At 45.8% G+C, this 24,071-nt stretch overlaps 2 protein-coding genes across 2 annotated transcripts in view; both read left to right on the forward strand.

Annotated features, from left to right (window-relative positions):
- Window positions 1–813: 813 nt before the first annotated feature.
- Window positions 814–18,211, forward strand: ZNF367 (zinc finger protein 367). The gene is made up of 5 exons (XM_066604074.1): window positions 814–1,364; window positions 6,068–6,218; window positions 12,540–12,659; window positions 14,096–14,234; window positions 15,373–18,211. Exons 1-5 carry the CDS (start codon window positions 969–971, stop codon window positions 15,608–15,610), a joined length of 1,044 nt encoding a protein of 347 aa, XP_066460171.1. The 5' UTR covers window positions 814–968; the 3' UTR covers window positions 15,611–18,211.
- A 5,042-nt stretch (window positions 18,212–23,253) lies between these two features.
- Window positions 23,254–24,071, forward strand: part of SLC35D2 (solute carrier family 35 member D2) — a 55,771-nt gene continuing 54,953 nt past the window's right edge. The window contains exon 1 of the mRNA XM_066604077.1: window positions 23,254–23,300. Coding sequence (XP_066460174.1) covers window positions 23,293–23,300 — 8 coding nt within the window. The 5' untranslated portion in view covers window positions 23,254–23,292. The remainder of the gene's footprint in view (window positions 23,301–24,071) is intronic.

Here is a 24,071-nt window from a genome sequence, read left to right on the forward strand (position 1 = left end):
TTGGCTGCAGTCACATCAGCAGTTTTTCCGTCTGATCTTCAGAACTTAAAAAAAAAACAAAAAAACGGATAACAAAAAAGAACACACTTTTTTTGACGTGAGCCACTGGAGGTCATATTTGATTACCGAACAGGAATATTGCGGTGTCCGCACATTCATGTCCCGTAAGATGCAAGTTGCGCCTTTAAATATGTGGCGCACCTCGCAATCGTTCGTGTGGCTATCCCTTTGATCAGAACCCTTGAGGTGGATATTGTTTTGCTATGAAGCACAGCTGGAGACGAGCTGGACTGCGGCAGTACAGAGATATGCCGCTGTGACACCCCTACTGCCGCACAATACTGCCATTGTGCACTTCTTGCTCTGGAAACATCCTCAGCCATTAACGCGGGAACTTCTCCGAGGAATCTGGCGCCAGTTCTCCCTTCCCAAACCCGCCTTCCTGGAAACGTCCTCCTCATTGGCTCTGCCAGGTGCCACTCACGGCTGTGTTCCCGCCCACTACCACCTCCCACATTCTCATTGGCTGACGTCCCTTAGGAACTGAAAGAAGCCGTGACGTATGCCTTTCATTGAAGAATGTGAATGTGTCAAACTAGAGGGGGGGGGGGAAAGTCACAACCCCTCCACCAATCAGCGCGCAGAGTTAGAGTTTGTCACGCGCTGAAGTGTGTGACGTTATTCTCATCCAATAGAAACTCTTGATACTCGCTAAAGTCTTTGTTACATAAAATGCGATTGGCTGCGAGATCCGCCCGTTCTCAGCGACTCGGGACCGCGCCTGGAGGAAGAAAAATGATTGGCTTTCGTCAGGCGCGAAATCTAACGCGGGAAAAAGCGAAGAGAAGGACCCGAGCAGCCGCCTCCTGCGCTCTATCAGCCGGTGTGCGCTCCGTGACAGCGGCCGCTGCTCTCCTCCGACGGATGGGGAGTGACGCCGGGTCCAGAACCCGCCGCGGCTCTTCAGCATGATGTCTGATGTGTGCCCGTCTCCTGCCCTGCAGTGTCCCCCGTCACAGGACGCGTCTCCTCCCCGCCGGGTCCTGGTGTCCGTAATCAAGGCGGTATCTCCGTCCTCCGCCCACACACCGCTCAAGCCGCGCCGCCCGCCTTTCTCTGCCGGGACACCGGGAGCGACTCAGCTCAGCCCAGTGCCGACCAGCCCCGGCTTCAGTGACTTCATGGTTTACCCGTGGCGGTGGGGAGAGAACGCGCACAACGTCACCCTGAGCCCCGGACCTGCTACTCGGCACCAACCGCCGCCTCCCGAGCCCGGACATGGCGGCCGCGATACCGTCCATGATGCTGTTAGGACCGGAGCGAGCGAGGGCGTTAATGGCGCAGGAGAAGACAACGCTCTGAGGGTGAGTAGTGCGGCGGCGACAGCGCTGTCTCTATGCAGGAGGGCAGCGGAGGTACCGCACTCTGGTGGAGGCTGTCTGAAGGGATATCGGGCTTTGTTGCCCATAGCAACCAAGCACAGCTTTGATTTTACCTCAGCAGTATAATAACCAATCACAGCGCAGCTTTCACTGCTTGTACTGCTGAGGTAAAATGAAAGCTGCGCTGTGATTGGCTGTCATTTCTTATACTGCTGAGGTAAAACGAAAGCTGCGCTGTGATTGGTTGCTATAGACAACAGACAGATTTTGTTTCGGCTTGCAGTGGCCCACCGTGTGTCAGCTAGTGGTGATTCTTGTACTTGATTACCCTGACATGTTCTCCCCACAAGGGAGGCTGCACATGACCAGGTCCGGATCCCGCACCAGAATCCAACCCTGTGCCCGGCCAGTGCCCCCGCGTACCTGTCAGTCTTCTGTGCTGCGGATGGTCCGGCTGGCGCACAGTACAGACCTAGCCGCGCCGTTGCTAGGTAATGAGGCAGATCCTGCATCCGTTCTGCCATGATAATTGCGGGACGGACGGCTTCCAATGACTTTACCAGTAGCCCACGCAAAAATAGAACATGCTGCAACATAATGAAAATTTTGCTGTGCAGGCGGCCTCAGATGTGAAGATCGCGGCGCTAGAAATGCCACAATCAAGCGCAGGTCTGCGAGGCCCCATTGAAGTCAATGGGAGCGTTGTACCGCAATTGGCGTGGCGCTCGGGATGCCACGTTAAAACACGGCCGGTGTGAGCAGCCTTAAAGGGGTCGCCTGGAGAAGAAGCTTTTAAAAGCAGCCTCATCCCTTAGGCCGGCTCACAGGAGCGTGTATAATGTAGCGTGTTACCGATATGTCAGCCGGCCCATGGCCACACATGGTAGCTATACTCGCCAGCTGCCTCTTCATGGTGACATAGGAAGCGGCTCGACACGTACCACCCATAGAGATGAATAAGAGATGTGTGCGCCAACCTCCCAGGAACACAATGTGTCAGGTGACTGCTGTCTGCCAATCAGAGGCTACAACATCAGTGCTCACATTCTGGGCGCCTGGAATTCCAAGCAGTGATGCTGCAGCCTCTGATTGGCAGGTAGCAGTCAGCTGACTTCCGCTGTCAAGAGACCAGGTTAATCCGCCTGAGAATTGCTAAGTACCCTTTGTTTTAAGAGATGTGGCTCTACATTTTAAGTTATTTTCTAACCTGCAACCCCTTTAACCCTTTCCTAAGTCTGACCAAGTGATCAGGGAGCAGATGCTGGCTGACACAGGGCTGTAACGGTGGGGATCAGAGTTCTCTGATCATGGCTGTTTAACACCTTAGAACAATCAATAGCAGCCATGGCCTCTTAAAGCTGATTTAGACACAACGAGAATCGCTCAAAAGAATATGTTGAGCGATACTTGTTCTGTCTAAATCCACTGACATCGTGTAGTTTTCGTGCACGAGTCGTTGCTTGCTAGAATTGAGCGATCAGCTGTTATCAGGCTACTGCGCTGATAAGATTCTGTGTGCCTGTGTCCTGCTGTGAATTCACAGCAGGGCAGGGGCTTTAAGCTCAGAGAACACTACAGCTGTTTGTTTATGCAAAGCAGCTATATTATTCTATTAGTGGCCGTGGCAGTGTCCCGCTCCGGCTGCATATTCTATAGTAGCTAATTAGCTACTATAAAGTAGGGAAAGATGATCGCTCAGAACTGTCACTCCAACTATATTTGAGTGATCATCTGTCAGTGTAAATGGGGTATTAGCGTATGCTCACTTTTGGTGTAATTGGGCATGGATTTTTCCACCTCTAAGACCACTGTAGAAGTTGGCGGCTGAACCGTGAATATCTGCAGTGGATCTACACGTGTATTTAGCGCTTGTTACAAGAAGAGAGAAATTTCTGCAATAGTCTTTTGCGTTTTGCTTTCTATTGGCATTCACCGTACGATGAAGAAAAAAACGACACCGCTCAATGTGCCTGGGAAAGGAGAAGGCAGAAGCGGGTTTTTAACAGCTTCTCCCTTTCCTGGGTCCTCTGCGGTGTCTAACAGCTGAGGACCCAACCTGCTTGATTGCGGGAGCAGAGGCTTTAATCCCTCACCGTACATCTGCTATCAGCGGGGATTAACGCCTATGACCAAGCGCTGTACATGTACCGTGCTTGATCCTTAAGGGGTTAAAAAAATATATAGCTATATCATTTTTTTTGCAAGGCAAACAGACAAAAAATAGCAATTCTGTATATATTTTTTTCCCCCTGCGGTGTTGACTGTGTGGGATAAATGTCTGGTCGTTATGAGCGTAGCAATAGTGATTATATGGAGGCCAGAACTTTTAAATTAAAAGAAAGGGATGGAGATCCGTCCTAGGTCAGTGTGGCAGCACCTGGCGGCTTCTGTACCTCGTAGACCTTCATGGGAAGGGCAACCTCTACTGAGTCATGGAGAAATGGGCCTGCATGAATCATTGAAGTGGATGTCATCTTTACCCCCAGTAGGTTCCCCTCATCAATCAAATGTTTGACATGCCTTGTGACTATGTTTTATGTAAACTGGGAAAATCCTTTAAAGGGAACCTGTCTCATCCCCACAGCACTATAGATTAAATTATGGTTCTGTCCGGGAGGGTGACAGGCAGCTGGCGGGTGTATTTTTCATGTAATTCTATGAGAGAGAGCGCATATCGGACTCAGAAGAGTCACACTTTCCTGTTCCGTGCCATCTTCACCGGGTGACAGTGCTGGATTGTGGGAGAGCATAAGATCTATATTCCCCAGCTCCCCGTCATCTCCCCTAATACCACCATGACTTAGTTTATGGTGCTGTGGGGACGTGACAGGTTCCCTTACATGTGTCCTGACATCTCAAGATTAGGCTAGATTTGGTTCTGGCCTCCTGTGGAAAGCAGAACACGTCGTTCTCTATTGACATACATTCCAGTTACAAAGGCAGCACTGTGCCTTCACCCATACTGCAATGGAAGGGGACCTGTCACCAGGTTCATGCCGCCTGAACCCGGGTCAGGTATGCCCAGCGCCCCATGTAAGTGTTCTGGAACACCGCAGGGTTTCAGAATAAACACACTTTAAGGTTTGAGTGAGAATGGAGCTGTTGAGTTCGGCCTCCTGTCCACGGGCGATTCTGCATTGTTATCCGGGGTGATAATCCACATGCAGGTAACACAATGAACACTTTCCATAGGATAACCATGGACAGCGCAGCCCAATGTACACAAGTGAAGATCCGCCGCAATTTGTTTTCACTTGTGTATAAAAATCGCGGCATGATGCAATTTTCTGCAATTAACCTGCGATGGGTTCATCATAGAAAATTGCAGTGACTTTAGTGTTCTTCCACGGCGTTAAACTGCAACACGTGTGAACAGTCGGCCTTGGAGGCTCTCTACAAACAGGCAGGGAAGAGCTGTCAGTCTACATGTCTGGGATGGGGAGAGGCCGGCGCGGTCCAGCTCTTTCACTGGAGACCTCCAATCTGAGTCAGACTTGACCCTCTCAGCGGTGCAGAATAACACTTACATGGGGGGCGCTGTGCAGATCGGTCCCAGGTTTCATGCTGCCTCCTTTTAAAAAAGTTGTTTGGCTAATAAAACTTTTTTTTTTTTTTTTCCTGGAATCTGCTTTAAAATAGATCCCGCACAGCTTGCTGCTCCCCTTTCAATATTTCCAATGTTCCCTGCCGGTGTGAACGTCTGGTCCCTCTTGACACGGACGTGTAACTGCTACAGCAATGACTCTCAGCCAGTGATTGGCTCGGATAGTTGTGTGTCCATGGAAGGGCTCTGCTGCCTGGGGGTTTACACGACAAACCTTGATGTGCCCAAATAGAAGGCTAAGTGGTCAGGCGCACTTCACCACAAGCGGGCCGACTGCGCATGCTGTTAGTTTCTGGAAAGCTCTGCAGTAGATGGAGCGTCTCCTTGCCCATAAGTTCATTTGCTTTTTCTGTCTGCTGTAGACTAGAAGCAAAATGTGTACGTTTTGGAGGTTAACTATAGGTTACAGTATCTGCCGGTGTGTACTTGTGCCTGCGGTACACCAGGTGGCGTACGTGCATATGTTTCTACTTGTTTATGTAGCCTTGATGAAAGTCAATCACTTATACTGCCCTCTTTTACTAATGAGCTCCTGAACATCCAGTTATGGCTCATGATCACTTTGGAACCTGTCTAAATCGGAAGAGAAGTCACGTGGCTTAGTCATGTTGGTTGATGAGCTAACTGCCCCCTTCTCTTGATGGACAGCTCGTCACATCCTATTACCCAGAAATCCCATCTATGAAGAGAAGGGACTGGTTAGCTCTGCTCTTGCATTAGTGTAAGTCAGCCAGATGACTACTTGTCCCGCTGATTGCATGTGATGTAGGGTACCTCTGGTATCTTAGTGTGGATGTGCATAGGCTCAATTAATAAAAGGGCCTTGGAAATTACTTTTATCCCTGCTGGCCAATAAAGTTAGTTTTGGTGGTAAGGTAGTGGTGACAGGTTATCACCTATATGGGGGGGGGGGGGGGGGGGGGCTCAGCTCAGCAAGAAGTGACAGGATCCAAATTTTAGGTGTAACTTCTCATTTTCACCTGCAAGAAATGGAAAAGTCGTATTTTAGGTAATGGACGAATCCCTCCTCACACTTACCTTTATACTAGATGTTTGTAGACACCTTGTTTTCCTCTTTTAGGATGGAATTAGACGTGGCCGTCCCAGGGCAGAAACGGTTCGAGATTTAATAAACGAAGGAGAACACTCTTCCAGCAGAATTCGGTGCAATATTTGCAACAGAGTGTTTCCACGTGAGAAGTCTTTGCAGGCTCATAAAAGGACTCATACAGGTGAGACGTTACAATCAAACTGTGTAATAGCTTCTCATGCCAATTTATTCATGTAGTACCCTTTAGCAGCCACAATAATGGCTAGTTAGTGTTCATGTAAGGCACCTCAATAGTGCCAACTTCAAATGACTCCTGCCGGTATGATGATTAACAAAACTAAAATAACTGGAAGTTCGGGGTGGCAACATAATACTGGCAAACAGATGGCAATCCTGGAACTAATGCTGAGATATTTGCTGCTGTTTATACATATCTGCACTCCTACATGAGGTTGTGTGTGTCTTATAGACAGTAAAAGGACAATCTCGACAGATGACAGCAGCAGGCTCCTCTCGCCAGTCCTGGGAAGATGGAGAATCAGTTGGGGCCGGTATATGTAATCTCGATGCCAAATAAAACGGCTGCAGACTTGATTTCTGACAGTACACCACAGAACATGCCAATTACAGGAAGTTTCAACCACAGGCTGAAGAATAGGTCTGCAGTAAGGATTTTAAATCTGCAGCGCATCACTTTATGCTGTAGATTAGTCATGGACTTGTTCCGGGTTTTCTCTTTTCAGCTCAGTGTGAAGTCAAAATCCGAAACAAATCCTGATTGTTGTAAAATCTTTGCGTAGGGACCTTTGTAAAGTAAACAGGAACTTCTATGTGTCATTTTCTTGCTCCCATGCAGAGGATTGTCTGGTCACCCACCAGTCTCTGCATCCTGGCCTCCATCAGTGATGTGGAGACACGTGATTGCAATCGCAGTCCTATAAATTGAGGTATCGCCACGATGAACCGGGCATCCTGAACAGCACTGTCATGTGGGTGGCACCGGTCTAGCCTCTGTGCCCACATCACCTGAAATGACGTCTCTCTCCCTGCTTGTGTAGAGAGAAAGGTCACTCTATATGACCTGGTCATGGAGAGATCAAAGTCGTGCCAGCTCAGTGACTCGCAGCGCCATTTGAAATTGAGCTTCAAAGTGTTTATTCTGGCGCAGCACTTCAGAATAAGAGGTGGGTGCAGTGTACATACCTGTCCTGGGTCCCTGCTGCCCGGGGTTCTGGCAGTGTGAACCTGGTGACAGGTTCTCTTTAATATATATTTAGTGGCTGGTTTATTACATTCCCTTTAACCCCTTCATGACATGGCCTATTTTGGGCTGAAGGACGCAACGTTTTTTTGGCGGATTTTCTTCTCCATTTTTCAAAAGTCATAACTTTTTTTATTTTTGCGTTGGCGCAGCTGTATAAGGGCTTGTTTTTTGCGTGGTGAACTGTAGTTTTTATCGGTGCCACTTCTGGGTACATTGACTATATTGTAAAACTAATTTTTTTATGATAGGGAGAGAAAACGGCATAAATGACACAATTTTCCCCCCCCCCCCCTTTTTTTTTTTTTTTGCGGGTCGGTACGGTTACGATACCAAAATTCTTACTTTTTTAGGTTTTTCCACTTTTCTGCCATAAAACCTTTTTTTCTTTTTTGGAAGTCGTTTTTTTTTTTTTTTTTTTCTAAATCGCTGCATTCTACGGAGCTCTATGATGGCTTATTTTTTTTCGAGACGAGCTGTAGTTTTTATTGGTACCATTTTGGGGTACATACGGCTTTTTTGATCACTTTTATTGCGTTTTTAGGGAGGCAAAATGCCTCGCTTTTTTTCCGTGCAGAGTCAAAAGCATGTGCAACTTATTGTACGCGCCGTTACGGACGCGACAATACCAAATATGTGGGGTTTTACCTTTTTTTTTTTAATGCCAATATGAGAAAAAGCATAAAGCTTTTTTTTTTTTAAAACATTTTTCTTTTCTTTTTTTCTTTTTACACAATTTGTGTGCCTCTGGGGCACTTACAGTATAGCACTGATGATTGCTGTGATAAGACAGAGCTACTGCCCTGCCATGGCTTATCGCTTATACAGTGATCATAGGCTATGGCACTACAGGACGCCAGTGTCTGGCGACCTGTTGCCATGGCAACAGGCAGGGCTCTCTGCGATTATATCGCGAGAGCCCGGTGACGTCACAAAGGGAGCGCGCTCCCTCTGTGAACCCTTCCCATGCCGCAATCTGATTGCGGAAGGGAAGGGGTTGACAGCGGGGGCACATCTCTGATGCACCCCCGCTGTTGCAGCGGGAAACCGGCTGTGACTGACAGCCGGCTCCCGCTGCGGGAGGGGGGGGTCAGGCAGGTGTCTCCCCTCCAGCCTTTCCCTGGCCGGCTTCACTTTGACAGGGCTCTCCTATATGCTCATAGGGTATAGAGTTGTGTAGTCAAGTTCCTGAAAGGAAGGGAGGGCCCTTTAAGAAATACAGTACACCTATTGGTATTGCTGCAACCGTGATGACATGTACTATAAAACAAACACCTTATTCATCATGCTCTCTAAAAACAATGTCCGAATTGAACTTCTTGATTTCTTGTCTTCCAAAACCACCACTTATAATGTATGCCGGAAAAATGGCCTGCACTTTAGTTTGGCTAGCTCTGGTGCCTTGGATTTTTCTCCATATATTGAAACCAGAATATCTCTTTAATTCAAAAGATTAGTTTACCATGTAGAGTAGTACAAAGGATGACGTGCTGCATGGGGAACAAATTCAGCTTTTTTTTGCAGATATTCAGATTTTTGGCAAATGTTACTATAAGCAAAATATTTAAAGACAATACATTTTTATCAATCATTTTTTTTATTTAAAATTTTGGTTTTTACATAGCCGTAAATGCCACATTTTCAATCCTCATCATTACACATATCTTTCATTAAACCACCTATTACATTTGAATACAATCGGGTAGTAAAACAATCGCAATGATAAATCCCTAATCATGCTAATAACTTAGTATCACTGTCTAACAAACTGCTTAAAAGTTGCGTATATCTATGCTCTAATTTTAAGCTTTCCCGTGAATCATAGCTCTTAGTACAACTACCGGAACTAAATTGTTCTAAGAAGGAAAGAAAGAAATAGTACCGTGTTTCCCTGAAAATAGGTCTTGCTATCGGAGTAGGACCTATCTCAGGTGAACCCCCCCCCCCCCCCCCCCCCAAAGAAAAAATCAACTCGCCTGGTCCGCGGCGTCCTGATGGTCTTCGGCGTCGCTGGCGCGGCGTCCTCCTCCTCTCACAGCTGATCTTCTGCTGGTGACAGGGGTTTGAATACCCCGCCTCCAGCAAAGCGAGCGCTGGCAGCCAATCGCAGTCGGCACTCGATGAGCCAATCACAGCCATTCAGTGAATGACATCCCTGTCACCAGCAGAAGGCAGCTGTGAGACGAGGAGGACACCACGCTGCCGCCGGACACCATCAGGAGGCATGAGGACGCCGCGGACCTGGTCAGTATAAGTGTCCGACGCGCCCCCCCCCCCCCCCCCCCCCCGTTAACCTCCTGGATCCACTCCACCATTGTTGGGGTCTTTTGCGGTTTCCAATATCTAGGTATAACTAAGTGTGCAATCTTTATATATCCAATGTAGCTGTATTGGGGCAGGTTTACTAAGCAAAGTGCATCAGAAGTCTGCACGAACTCTGCCAAGATTGTGTTTTAGGTACTTTATCCCTCACTGGACAGGTTTAAGCCTTTACAAAAGGGGGCGTCACTGAGGTGTTGTAAAATGTGCCAGATTAAGGGTGTGCACCGTTACTTTGGTAAGTGAAAAGGTGACGTAAGGAAGGGTTTTAAAATGTATGGCAAAATTCTGCAAAAATGACCTACTGCGTGCATTGCAGTGATAAATTTGGCACAGTTTCTTCCTCTGTGCTTTAGTTTTATTCTAACATTAGGACACTTGGGGCCTGTTTGTATGGCAGACAACCAATGTAAAGTTAGGATGCCTGCAATTATTAGTGTATCTTGGCGCCACTGGAAGCTAGGGGTTTGACAGGAGGAATGCCTAGTTCCCGATTGGCTCAAGCCTTCAAGGTCCTAGGAGCGTCTTCATTGCTTTTAGCCGACCTTGATGCCTTAGGGTGAGGGTTGTTTTTATTATCAGTTTTACAGCGGGTAATGTACGGCTAAGGTGAAAAGTAACCGTCACCCTAAAGCAGCACAGCCGGCAAAAAGCAATGAACACGCAGCAGCTATGACTCTCACTGCTGTCCACGCTGCCGCTTCTGTGAATGCCTTTCGGTCGCCCAGAGGGTGAGCCCTCAGTCACTGCTGACAGCTCTCCGTTGCGTCCCGCCCGGCGCCTGCCTGCTACGTGACACCCCATCCCCCATGCCCATATACTGCTGATGTGCCGCCTTAGACGCTCTTGTTTCTCCTGCTGCTGTGCAGTGGGATCGTTGCGGCCGCACGGCTGTGACAGTCTCTGCTCCCGCTGTTCTGGTCTCCCTGCGGAAGTTCAACATGACATCAGGGAGAGTGGGGGCCGCCCTAGGTTTGCTGCAGCTGCCAGCAATTTGCAGATTACTTCTATGAGAAGGCTAGATGAGCTGCAGCGGCGTGCCTGCAGCTGGGGACCGCTGTATGCTGCTAAGCTCCAATAAAGGCTTTCTTATTGGGCTGCCAGGGCCTGCAGCCCAGCCAGCTGTTCAGCCTATCAGGTACAGGGGGCGTCACCCCCCCCCCCCCCATGTCAATCTTGCCTCCACCAGGACTTCCTGGTGGCGTCAAGATACACTAATACCCCTGCGACGCACACCAATGTCTTTGGAGGGGCACGAACTGGAGAGGCTGAAATCCTGTACGGTTCCAGTGGAAGAATATTTATTCTGACACCAGTATAGATGGTTGAGAAATGAGCTCTTAAATCTATATTGGGTAAAACGTTTTCTACAATAAGGATCTGTTCCCGGACATACTTTCTAAAAACAACCGTTCTGGTTTCTGAAATAGAGAAATAGAGGGATACTACTGAGAACTAGTTGGACAGGTTCATCTCCCTTAATACCAGAAAGGCCTGCCAGGTGTAACCTTTTACTCTTAATTAATGGAGAAATAGGCTGCTAACATAGACAGAGGAGACCTGATATATACAGGCTTGTCTGGCTGTATTGAAAGTGGCCTCTTTAGAAAAGGGAGCTACATGGAAGGACAAGGCCACTGATCTGAAGTAATCTTTTTACAAGTTTCCAAGTGGCAATGGGAAGCAACTGTAACCTCTGGAGATGCCAACATTAGATATTTTTCAAGGGGCGTACCAGGAAGACTAGATGCCTCCCCTTCTAGGGTGTTTCTTAAATTGCTGCTTGTTGGAATCGTGAATCTGCCCCTGAGATTTGGTCGATCCTCTGAACAAAAAATGCAACCTATTTGGGAAAAGGGTTCAAGTACACAAATTATTTACTGCGGGGCAAAAAGTTGAATTGTTCCACATGGGGAAACTTGTAGACCTTAGCAGCTGTAACTGCTGATTCGGGACTTGAGAGCTACCTTGATCTATTCACATTAATGGCATAGTTGAAAGCTTGTCCTATCATGAGGACTGTTCTAGCAGCGCCCTTCAGTAGCTCCATGCTATCTGAGCCAATTTACTGTAGGAAGGCACATGTACCTCCTAGTGATAATGGAATACGGGCAGCTGACTTGGATCCGGGATCCTGTGGGATGTGCATATTTTCCGCCTCACTGAATGCAATGTAAGGTTTGTGCATATTGACACAGGTACTGCCTGTCATGCTTTTGTAAGCACAAAAAACAAGGGACTGTCACCATTTACTGGTCTATACTGGAGATTCTTAAGGGAATCTATCGCCACATTTATACTGCTCACTGAGGGCAACATAAGGCAGTGACGGGCATGTTGATTACGGCAATATGTCTGCTGTGTATGTATTGTCTGCCTAGTACTGCGTATACGGTCCCTGGGCTCACTGCATCTGCCAGCACTGATGGCAGGTGATTGTGCATGCGTGGCACCGCTCCGTTCATTTCAATGGAGTGCAAACCTTCAGCTGTTTCCAGCAGCTCCATTGAAGCAGATTAGAGTGGCACTGCTTCCCCTCTGGAATTTCGACACTTCTGTATGGATCGCCGTCAAGAAGTGATCTGTCACTTTGCATAGAAACACATTTGGGTTCCGCATGTGGAATTTGCTCATTGATAGGCTAAATCCATGTGTAGACTCTGCAGAATAGCCAGAGATTAACAGGCAGAATCCAAAAGGCATTCGTGTGTCCATCACATGACCAGGAGAGATTCCCCACCTCCCCTTTGAAGCAAACAATTGAATGGCTGCTAACAAAGAATGCCATGTGTAATCAATACAAAAATATGTAAGAAAACTAAAGCTTATTATATGAGTGGTTGTTCTTAAAACATGGTTGTGTTATACAGCAAGTTTTTATACTCCAACCAGAACGCACACTTATTATTGATTTGTTTTTAGGTGAGCGGCCATACCTTTGTGACTACCCTGATTGTGGGAAAGCCTTTGTGCAGAGCGGACAACTGAAGACACACCAGCGCCTTCACACAGGAGAAAAGCCATTTGTGTGCTCAGAAAATGGTAAGTTCACAATATTCTCTCAGGGATGGATGGAGCCCAATACAGAGACCCTAGTGCTTACAATACAATCTGAAATTAAGGTTTTTCCATTTCTCTTAATCAGCGAATCAGAGTCCTGATAAATGGATTTCCCCAATATCTAATTAAAGATGTTGTCTTTGTGTAATTCTACTAACTTTAAGAGGCTCTGTTGGCTCTCCAACATTCATGTTTTAGTAAATGGTTGTGTTCTCCATGAAATACCAATCCTAAAGTGTCTCCTCTAAGAACTGTATTGTGCAGTTGCTCTGTTGTACCTCCTAGAAATATATGAATAAATAAACAATAGGGTGTTGCCATTTGGGTATATAGTCCCCCTGAACATTGACCTCCAACTCCAGTCAGTGCTGAAGGTGTCTGGTGTAGAGACATAACCATTTGACAAGAGAAATGGTTACAGTTGTCAATTTAGTCATAAATTTCCAGGAGGAAAAACAGATTTAAAGGAACGAAAAGCTCTAGAATTGTTTGATGTGGAGTGCAAGCAGTTACTGAAACTGACATGTCAAGAGAGGTGATGCATCTCCTTTCATGTGGGTGAAACATGAAAACCAACTAATTTCAATATAACTGCCTTAGCAATCTTCTGTGTACCTTTTGTCAGCACTCTAGATGGTGACTAGAGATGAGCGAACGTACTTGTTTCCAGTAATTACTCGATCGAGCTCTGTGATTTTCGAGTACTTCAGTACTCGGGTGAAAAGATTCGGGGGGGCGGGGAGAGGCGTGGCGGCGCGGGGGGGTAGCAGCGGAGAACAGTGGGGAGCCCCCCCCGAATCTTTTCGCCCGAGTACGGTAGTACTCGAAAATCGCGGTACTCAGGCGGAAAAGGGGCGTGTCCGAGTAGGTTCGCTCATCTCTAATGGTGACCAAAGTTTTTGCAAATGGAGACGAAACTAAGAAGTCTTGTTGCCATTTGCAACCAATTCTGCCTGTAGCACTGCATGGCTTCCTCTAGCAGCAGGCTTCACTATAAGCACGTCTGGTAGATGACCTGCCCCCTGTGGACACGCAACCTTGAATGATGTGGAAAGGTGATCGTTCTGTTGTTCCTCTCCTGTTTCCTTGCTACAAGTGGGCCAAACCCTGTTAGGGTGCTCTCGCATGGAGGCACGGTTCAGGTGTGGTAAAAACTGTATTAAATGCTGTTTCAATGAGTAAAGCCTTCTATTAGACTAGGTTCTGACCACCGATTTCTGGCCCCCACTGCATTGACAGTGGCAGGAGGATCATCTAATTGGAGTGGAACCCGAGCGGCGGACCCCTGACTAGCAACTACTGATGACTTCTCTTGAGGATGGGTCATGGATAGTAAATGCCTGTAATACCACTTTGTTATACATTTTCCCTGTAATGTGTGATTTATTTGTTTTTCTCCTTTTTTTTTTCCTTACCAGGTTGCATGAGTAGATTTACTCATGCGAATCGTCATTGTTCCAAGCATCCATATGCAAGACTAAGAAGAGAAGAACCAAGCGGCAAAGGAAGCAAAAATCAAAATGCTAGTGGCAAAGATACAGCAGAGTGGTTGGCAAAGTGAGATTTGGGGCTATTTTCTTCTTCCTCTAATGTTGAAATTAGTGGCTTGTATGTTTCCCAGGCTGCAGTATATCTTATGTAAATCGTATGCTTAAAATTCCAAAAGTGAGTACCGTATATACCGGCGTATAAGGCGACGGGCCGTATAAGACGACCCCCCAACTTTCACCTTATACGCCGGTATACAGTGGAGAAAAAAAAAATCATTACTCACCTGCCCCGGCGTTCTGTCGCGCTCCGGCAGGATGTCGCTCGCTCCTCGTCCCCGGCGCAGCGTTGCTTTCTGAATGCGGGGCTTGAAATCCCCGCTTCCAGAAAGCTAGTACACACGCCGGCAGCCAGTTAGTCATTCAATGACATCATTGAATGGCTGTGATTGGCTAAAACACACGTGGCTTCAGCCAATCACACTATTCAATGACATCATTGAATGGGTGTGATTGCTAACACACGTGCGCCTTCAGCCAATCACAGCCATTCAATGCTGTCATGGCTGCCGGCGTGTGTATTCGCTTTCTGGAAGCGGGGATTTCAAGCCCCGCATTCAGAAAGCAATGCTGCGCCGGGGACGAGGAGCGAGCGACAGCCTGCCGGAGCGCGACAGAACGCCGGGGGGGGGGGGGGGGGGGGGGGGTGAGTAATGATTTTTTTTTTTACACTTTTTTTTTTTTTGAATTACCGGCGTATAAGACGACCCCCGACTTCAGAGCAGATTTTTCGGGGTTCAAAAGTCGTCTTATACACCGGTATATACGGTAGTTTAGTTCAGCCGTGTGTATATGTGTGTACATACGTATTCCTTACTCATGGATTTCTGGATGGGGAATAACTTGCTGACCGTTGCTCTAGTCGTTTTAAAAGGACTCCCAGAGATTGCCACGATCGTACGATCTGTCTTGGCATTATGTTGAAATGAATGGCGCTGCAGTGTACATGTGTGGATGTGCTGGACCCCCACTGAATTAAAAGCCCTTCATATTACAGGTTTAGTGCTTGTAACTGGAAGAATTGTGCAGATGCTAGTTTCAGTAATGCTTATTGTTGGAAGTCGCATTGTATCCGACCGGAGTGTAGTATGGGCTAGTCAGGTGATAGAACTTGGCTTTCTAACTCGCTTGCTATGTTTCACCTGCAGGCATTGGGAGAGGCAAGACCAGCTACCAACCACATTAAAGATGAAATCTCATCAGAAAGCAGACCAGGAACAACAAGACCCTTTAGAATATCTTCAGTCTGATGAAGATGAGGAAGAGGAAAAGAATGGCTCTCATTCTGCTGCCCGTCGTCGTCTGCAGGAGCAGCGAGAACGTATGCATGGCGCTCTGGCTCTCATTGAACTAGCCAACTTGGCTAGTGCGCAGTTGCGCCAGTAACCTTATTAACGCGTACAACATGTCCTACCCTGGCTTTATAAATGCCTTATTTCATTCTATAAGGGGAATATTTTCAGTATGTGCCTCTTTTAGCTAATGCAAAAGGTTGTTAAATACGGCTCTGGGTTATAAGCTAAGCACCTTACTTGCTTAACATAGGCTGCTATTCTGTAGAATTTTTATGAAGAATGTTGTTGCTTCCTAATAATGGAAGTAAGAGAATTGCACTTTTTATGGTAAAGATAGTTGTAAAGTGTTTTTTATATAAATAATATTTTGTAAATACAGAAAAAAAAGCAAGGATGGTTTCTGCATCTGTGTGGAAAATGGCTGGATTTTACAAGCTTAAGGCTGCCTGTCCACGGGGTGAGTTTTCATTGTGTTCCCCCGTTCTCCCGTTGCTATGGAGAGCGCTCCCCATCCACGAGTGGAGAATCATTGTGATTCTCCGCTCGCGGCCGGCAAATCGCAGCATGCTGCGATTCCCCGCGGTCAGCCTATCAGATAAGGCTGACCGGCGTAGATCCGTCTGCCGGTTTCAGCTCCCGGGATACTGCAACGCCTTGGACAGGCAGCCTAAAGGTTTTCTAGGATTATACATTTATGACCTAGGTGTAGTCAAGGAGGCTGAGCTGTAATACAAGACAGCTGTGTAGGCACAAATGCTGTGCCTGGACAAACAATGACCCTCGCCCATTGATTGTCTAGCCTTTTGGACAGGCTATCAATGTATACATCCAGAAAACCTCTAATATATGTTGCATTTCTAAAATGTAAGTTGTGTTTTTTTTTTTTGTTTTTTTTTCTTTTTGAACACGCTAATAGAAAAGCATTCTTTATCAGTAACAATAAATCCAGGGTATTGTTTTCTGTACCCCTGTTTGTTCACGATACAGTCCGTAACTGAAGACAATGCTATTCAGGATAAGCTTGTAAAATAGAGAGTTAACCATGGAATGGACACTATGATGTGTGAAGGCACTTGTTTTATTTAGGGGGTTGTGTTGACGTGGTGGTATTGAGGTTTTTGTTTTTGTTTTTTGTTTTTTAGTAAACTATTCTTAAGATTACCTGCAAACACTAAATCTTAATCCGCTTTTAGTTTTTATTTTAAATATATATTTTTGCGAACTGCCAGGCTGTTTGTTTGCATTGCCTCAAAGCCACTTTATTGCTTTAACACGCCAAATTGTGTGTGCGACACATGATTCTGCTGTTGGCAAATAACAACAAATCTATTGGCTCATTACAAGAATGTTCGATGTAAAATATCTTACCAGTAACTTGTTCAGTATAACTGAAGCAAGTAACAAGTTCTTATTTCAGTCTCCTGTGTTTAAATTGAACACAGCAATTGCCTCCTTTTACATGTAATTTGGATCGCCTGCAGGATTTGCTCACATTGCAAACATTTCTACTGGAGCAATAAAGGGATTTTAACTTTAAACTGTCCGGTTTCCTAGCTGAAGTTAGATGGCTGTCTGGTGCTCTGTTTATCAGAACGACAGTGTCTTACACAGCATCTCTAACGCCAATGTCCCAATTATGTCCTTACGGGTACGTTCCCATGGTACGGAAATTCTATAGCAAATTTTACAGAGTTTCCGTATTCCAAATAGTCAAAATCCACATGATCAGCACGGATTTTTGACGCAAAATAAGCTGCAAATCCGCAGCTTATTTTAGACAATACAATGTTCCTTCGAAGTCTTTGTGCTGCCTGGTACCCCGCCGTCTTTAGTAAGGGCAGTGCCGCCGGTCAGGTGATGCCACTGCCACATCACGTGACTAGTGGCGCTTACTACCGGGTGCCGGAGAGTACTGACAGCGCCAAGACATCGGAGGTGAGGAGGAGCACTGTATCTCCTGAAATCGGCTGTGGATACGCCGCTGATTTTGAGTCAAAATCCACACTGATGGTGCGAATTTGGATGTGAAAATTCTGCAGCATTTCCATCCCATGGGATCGTACTCTAAAGGAGTTTCCGGCTTTTGAAACCCGTTGCCCTATCCACAGAATAGGAGATCAGTAGCAGGTCAGCCAGAATCTGCCGCCTGTGACCCAGACTGATTAGCTGTTTGTCATGCAAGCTGTCACTCTGTCTTGAGCAGGGAGTGGATAGCGCCTTACATTGTACAGTGGCTTGGCATGGTATTGCAAGTCCCATTTGCTTCAATGGGAGCTATGCATGCAATACCATGCTGGGTAACTGTACAATGGTCAGAGCTATCTGCTGCTTCCTTCATACAGAGAGCAGGCCTGACAAACAGTCGGGGTCCTTCTTGGTGGACCCCTGGATGCTCAGCTACTATGGTAGGTCAACAGGTTTTACAAACTGGAAAAACCCTATTAATGTTTGGCTCATTTGGAAGCAGTATTCAATGCTTTCCATTTTCCAATACTTGTTAGGTTTTGTCCAAGTGACAGTAAAACTTATTTCAGCTAGAAGCTATATGATGATATGCACTTATTTCCCAAAAAAGCATAGGAAATCTATTGCCGTAACTTGTCTCATCCCACTTATTGCCAATTTGCTAGTTTTGGCATGAGTCTTTAGCATAAGTGTATTCAATGCTTTTGAATAAACTGTAAAATCAAAATCTGGGATTGCATTTTTGTTCTGTTTCACTTTGTATCCGTGTCGTCTTACAAATGTAGCAGAATCATTTGGTTATCAGGTTTGGCTTTGAACGGTTTTTTTTTTTCAAACTTTTTTTTTTTAATAAGTTTCACATTGGCAGCTGGTAAGAAAGAAGTTCTCATGATGGCAGTCCCTTTCCATGTGCCCTGTTAGGCCACAGACATGTAATGTGATGGAAACACTGAAGGGGGATCGCCCACACTCAGAACCCCCTTTATGAGCATCACACACATCCACCCAAATAGGTTCTGGTGTATGAATAGGATACGGAGATCCTCCATGCTCCCAGCTGCTCGTTTCTCGCTGCCTGCTGTAAATGTTTAAAATTACTTTGTCAGTAAAAACCTGTCAGTAGCAACACTAAAGACGGAGAGGAAGGAGGGTCAAGGGTCTGTTAGACTATTTGGAGCATACATCACAGCTCTAGTCTCGGACATCACACTAGGAAGAGTTTGTATTGTACAGTTCTATAGGAAACAAAGGTGAGAGAGGACAAAATATGTATGTTTGACACATGTTGGACTGCACTACATCTATTGTACAGCTCCTTAAGTGCCACATTTATGCATCAGCAACATAGAAGAGTTCCTCTGCCTGACCAGAACTGTAAGTAGCATAGACTTCAATGAAATTGCTGGAGATGGCCAAACGCTTGTACTTTATCTTGTAGTGCCATTGAAACGAATGGAGCAGCAGTTTGCATTCTTCAATTCTGCCATTTTCAGTTCCGCATCAAAATCTGCACGTTGGTAGTATGGATTTTACTGCTCAATATACTATGCAAGAGGGCACATTCCACAACGTTTTGGGAAATATTCTGTCTCGTGTGAGAATCCTTGGGCCGCTCTCACATGAGTGTACAGTCGTTGTGCGCAAATTTGACTGCATGACACATGATGCCAATAGCCCAACCATTTATATTGGGCCACTCACACCACTGTCTTCTGGGGGGTTTTTTCGCTCATGTATTGCACGCGTGAAAAAAAATCTCAGTATGCTTTATCTTGCCATGTCTTACGTGCCCATACTTGCCAAGATAGTAAATCGGTATTGGCGGCATGCAGGAAGTACGCTTGTCATAGCATACTTGCTGCACGGCATACAAGCTCACATAGTTGTGTGAGCCTGGCCTTATGCTGCTCTACTAGCTTGTGCTATTCACATTTATGTGATATACTTATATTAAAAATGTGGCTTTACTGTAAATCATGTTTGAAGTGGGTGCCGCTAGGGCACCCTTCCTGCTTCTCTGCAAGCCATGATCTAAAGTATATATGTAGGTACAGAGCTTCTTTTAATAACCAGGACATGGACAATTCCTTAGCAATAGGAATGCAAAAGGTCATCAGCAAAAAAATCTTACGCTCCTGAATTGTATAGAAGAAACCAAAAGTTTATCAGGAATCAAGTATAAGAATGGCACTTCTGAGTAAGTCTTTCTTGTACTTGATTCCTAATGATACTTTCGGTTTCTTCTATACAATCCAGGAGCGCAATTTTTTTTTGCTGATGGCCTTTTGCATTTCTTTTCTCTGGATAGAGAACCCCCTTGTTTTTTGCAGCTCTCCCTGTTCAGAGGATGGGATTTGTGTAGTGGTTAACAGTTTGAAGAACCCTAAGGCGCTTTCTGCATTTTTTTTTTTTTGTTTGATTCCTTAGCAATAGGGGCAGAGGCTGTAAGCTGACTATTCTACTGACAACCATCTTCACAACCTCTGCCTCTCTTGGGGCAAGGGGAGTGGACACACATTAGATTGGCTTTACTCACCATTTGGCCAGAAGGTATTTAGATATTGATCCATGGAGGGCAATGCAGCATGCAAACTTGGGGGAAAGAAGTTCAGGACAGTGAACTGCTAGCAGAATGCTAGGCTTGCTACATGCCCCTTGCATAAAAGTGGATTGCAAACAGGGTAACAGAAAAATGGTAGACTACCTGAAAATCTGAACTTACTGACATGAAATTGGGAACAGACAGCATCAAATGAGAAGGTAAAGTGTATTTTAGAAAACTTGTTAAACTCAAGTATGCTTTAATTAAGTGGTAAAACAGCCTCATCCTATGATGTATATCATAAGCCATATCATATTTTTGCCATTAAAACAGCAGCTTTTTTATATTTTTTTTCGATGGTAGTTTTTAAGCTACATCTAACTTGGTGCGTCAGTACTTGTAAATAGCTGTAGGCTGAATTGATTTACTGACTGCTCCAATATGTTGCTGTCTTAACAAATTACTTTGGGACTTTTATGGCAGCCTTGGAGCCCTTTTGCTTAGGCCCTTAACTGCCATAGGTTTGTCTCGACCACTGATTCCCAACAGGGGTGCAGCAGCAGCACCAGGTAGGGAAGACCTCTGAAATCAGAGTGGATGCTTAAAAAAACTATCCCAACATAAGTGAACATATAGTAAATGTAAAGTATTGTGTGGTATGACTGGCCTATATGCAGAAGAGATAACCCTATAAAGTGACACGTCCAATTTGTGTCATGAAGGCCAAAATTGGCTGCAGTGTTAAGGGGTTAATTGTTTGAATAATTTAAATATGCAATAAATATTACACTGATTGGCTTAAGAATGCTAAAATTTGTAGTTGCACAGCAAGTATCAAAACTTTTGCAAGGCAAAACTGGAGTAGTTGCCCATAGCAGCTGATTAAGGTAGGAGTGTGTGTTCTTTCAACGGGCGGGTTTTCATTGCGTTCCCCGCAGCGATAATCCGGCCGCGGGGAACACAGTGAAAGCTCTCCATAGCTCCAACTTTCAAAAATATTAGTTTTTTACATACTCCTGCTTTTCACTACACTTTGTCCATCGGTCAACAAGCTTTTTCGTATTCTCTCATTAAAAAATATTTTAGGCTGAGCTGCGAACACCATATTATCTTTGGATAGCAGTCCAATGCGTTTTGTTTGACTTTGTCTTCAGCTAGCATCTCACAGTAACTAGCACTGTTGATTGCTGAACCTTTTTCCTGATAATGTTCCAATACTGACCCTTGAGAATCCCAGAAAACGAAGTATCAATTTTCAAGCTGCTGGTTAACTTTTATCTGAGTAGGCGATTGAGTATGACTCCATTCCATACTCTGCCGTTTACTCTGGCCAAGTAAATCACACATAGTGAGACGCACAAGTATGAACCCAATTCTTTTGAATGTGGTCAAACACATGAGTGGGTTTTGTTTTTTTTTTCCCCACATGGCAATGCTGGAAAGAAACCGCAGCATGATCTGTCTTTCTGTGTGCTCCTGCATCGCATCTCCCTTTGTTTTCAATGCGGCCGACGGCAGCATTGCACCATGGGCTAGGTGCATGTGATGCGGGGTCTCCCATTGAAAACAATGGGAGGATTGCTTCTTTCCCTGAAGTGATATGAGGCGGTTTTGATATAACTCCTCACATCGGTGGAGATTTTGCATGTTAGCAAGTGTGAAATCAGGCTGTGAATCACGGCCCAATATCCCGCTTGCCTGTGGGAAATTAGCCTAAGGGCACCTTCACACTGGCGCTCGCAATACTGGAGTGAGAAAGTGGCTGCAAAATCGCATGAGACTGAGTGAGTGTCTGCGATGCGGTTTCCTGAAAAAACAACGTGCATCACTGCTGCACGCCATAGATGGCAATAGGAGTTTCTAATGTTAAAAATCAGAAGTTCGTGTGTTGCTATGCGATAAAACGGAGGCTCCGTAGGGAAATGTGGGCGATTTAAAAATTAAAAAAAACACGCTGAAAGATAAGGCAGCGATTTCTAAATCGCCTGAGAGAAAACATCGCAAATGGGAATGAAGTAGAGATGAGTGAGCATACTCGCTAAGGCAAACTACTGGAGCGAGTAGTGTCTTATTCAAGTACCTGCCCGCTCGTCTCTAAAGATTCGGGTGTCAGCGGGGGAGAACGGTGAGTTGCGGGAGTGAGCAGGAGGGGGAGAGAGATATATCTGCCCCCCATTCCTCCCCGCTCTCCCCGGCACCCGAATCTTTGGAGACGAGCGGCCAGGTACTCGCATAAGGCACTACTCACTCGAGTAGTTTGCCTTAGCAAGTACGCTCGGTCATCTCTAGAAAGAAGTCATCGAAGGCATGGGTTTCCTAATTCTGTGTTTTCTTGCACCATCGTATCGCTCAAAAATCGTGCGCTGCAGTCACAAATTAACTGATGTGACATTCAAACACACAGCACTGACTGGATCAGTCGGTGACCTCCAACAGAAAGTGTTGATAAGAGTGCGTCCAGCAGAAGTTTTAACATAACATTTTTTTACTTGCCCCTGTATGTCGGAAGAGGCTTCTTGTTGGGGCTCATTCACGCAGGCGTATGCATACAACCAGAGGCGTAACTTGAAGCTCCCGGGCCCCAATGCAAAACCTATAACAGGGCCCCCAACTATAATGCTTTATTCATAGTACTGGACTCCCTATATGGAGAGGAGAGGTCTTATGAGCCTTATGGGCATCATGGGCATCCCAAGGCTCCTGGGCCCGGGTGCAACCGCATCCCCTGCATCCTCTATAGTTACGCTAGTGCATACAACACTGTGAGAATACCGCAGTGTTGTGCACATCACAGCCCTTTCGCTCTACCCAGCAGAAACCACATACCGGCTGTGGATGACCCTGCCCATGGCCGGACATGCAGTGTGTTTTGTTTTTTTATACCCTCCCCTTAAATTTCCCGCACATTGCCGATGCAGGAGTATGAACCGCAAAAAAAAAATGTAGTTAAATTTTTAAAAAAAACCTAAACACTATTTTATACTATATTGGGACTTGCAGCGTGGGGATGTAAGCACATATTTAAAAAAAAAAAGTTTAGATTAGGTAAAAGTAGTAAAACATAGAAAAATAATATTGGTATCACCATAATAATGTCTCACAGAGTAAAGTGCACTGTTTATGTGCTCCAAAAAACGGAACAGGCAGGCTGGAGCCCTAAGGCCTTATGTCCCCGGGCAAGGCTGGCACCTGGGAACATGAATACTGCCAGCAACTTCCTATGAAATAGGCATTGTGCAATAGAGTTGTGTCTATCCTAGCACAATATGAGAAGGTGAGCCTTATTAATCCTACACGGGGTTAATTGAATAACTTGTGCTGTTTGTCTCTCTGTATGTGTCAGGAGTAGTTCCCATATAAACTGTAGCAAAAGTTCCATAAGTGCAACTAAAAAAAAAACTTCCTAATAAATCGGGTGGGCTTCACATATGGCATTTTTAAAAGCTTTATGGTCTCCTCTGCGAATTGTTCCCAACTAATCTGCTTCAGCCAAATGGTAAAATAAAATTCTCTATTGTGTCAAGTGCTGGAGAAATGGGAAGTATGGGTAAAGCACAGTATTACTGTGTATGTCAGTTACAATGCTGTGTGAGTACATATATCACTCTCTCCACCTGCCCTGTTAAGGTGGGGCCAGGTGACTCCACAGGCACGAGCCCACAGCGGAATCCCACCCTGTCCGCAGCCGAGGACACTACTTACCCATCCGGATCCTCTGCATGGCTGTGCACGTCTTCTATCCTCTCTACTGTGGATGTGGGCAGAAGCACCGGCCACCTCACATGCGCAGTGGAGGGGTTTTTTTTGCTTTTTTAAAATTTTCTGCGGGGGTCTGCATTGTTAGCTATGGATGTGCTGCAGATTGGACAGCTTCCACTGACTTCAATGGAAGCTGTCCCTGCGGAAACAAAATGGAGCATGCCGCGATTTGTTTTCCGGACCAAAAGGTTCGCAAAGCAAATCCGCATGCTTAAATTCAGCTGAGGGCTCCCATATTTGTCAATTGGCGACTTGAACTGTGGATCGTCCGCAATTGAATTCTGCC

Source organism: Eleutherodactylus coqui, chromosome 5, assembly GCF_035609145.1.
Source record: "Eleutherodactylus coqui strain aEleCoq1 chromosome 5, aEleCoq1.hap1, whole genome shotgun sequence".
In the NCBI taxonomy this organism is placed as follows: Eukaryota; Metazoa; Chordata; class Amphibia; order Anura; family Eleutherodactylidae; genus Eleutherodactylus; species Eleutherodactylus coqui.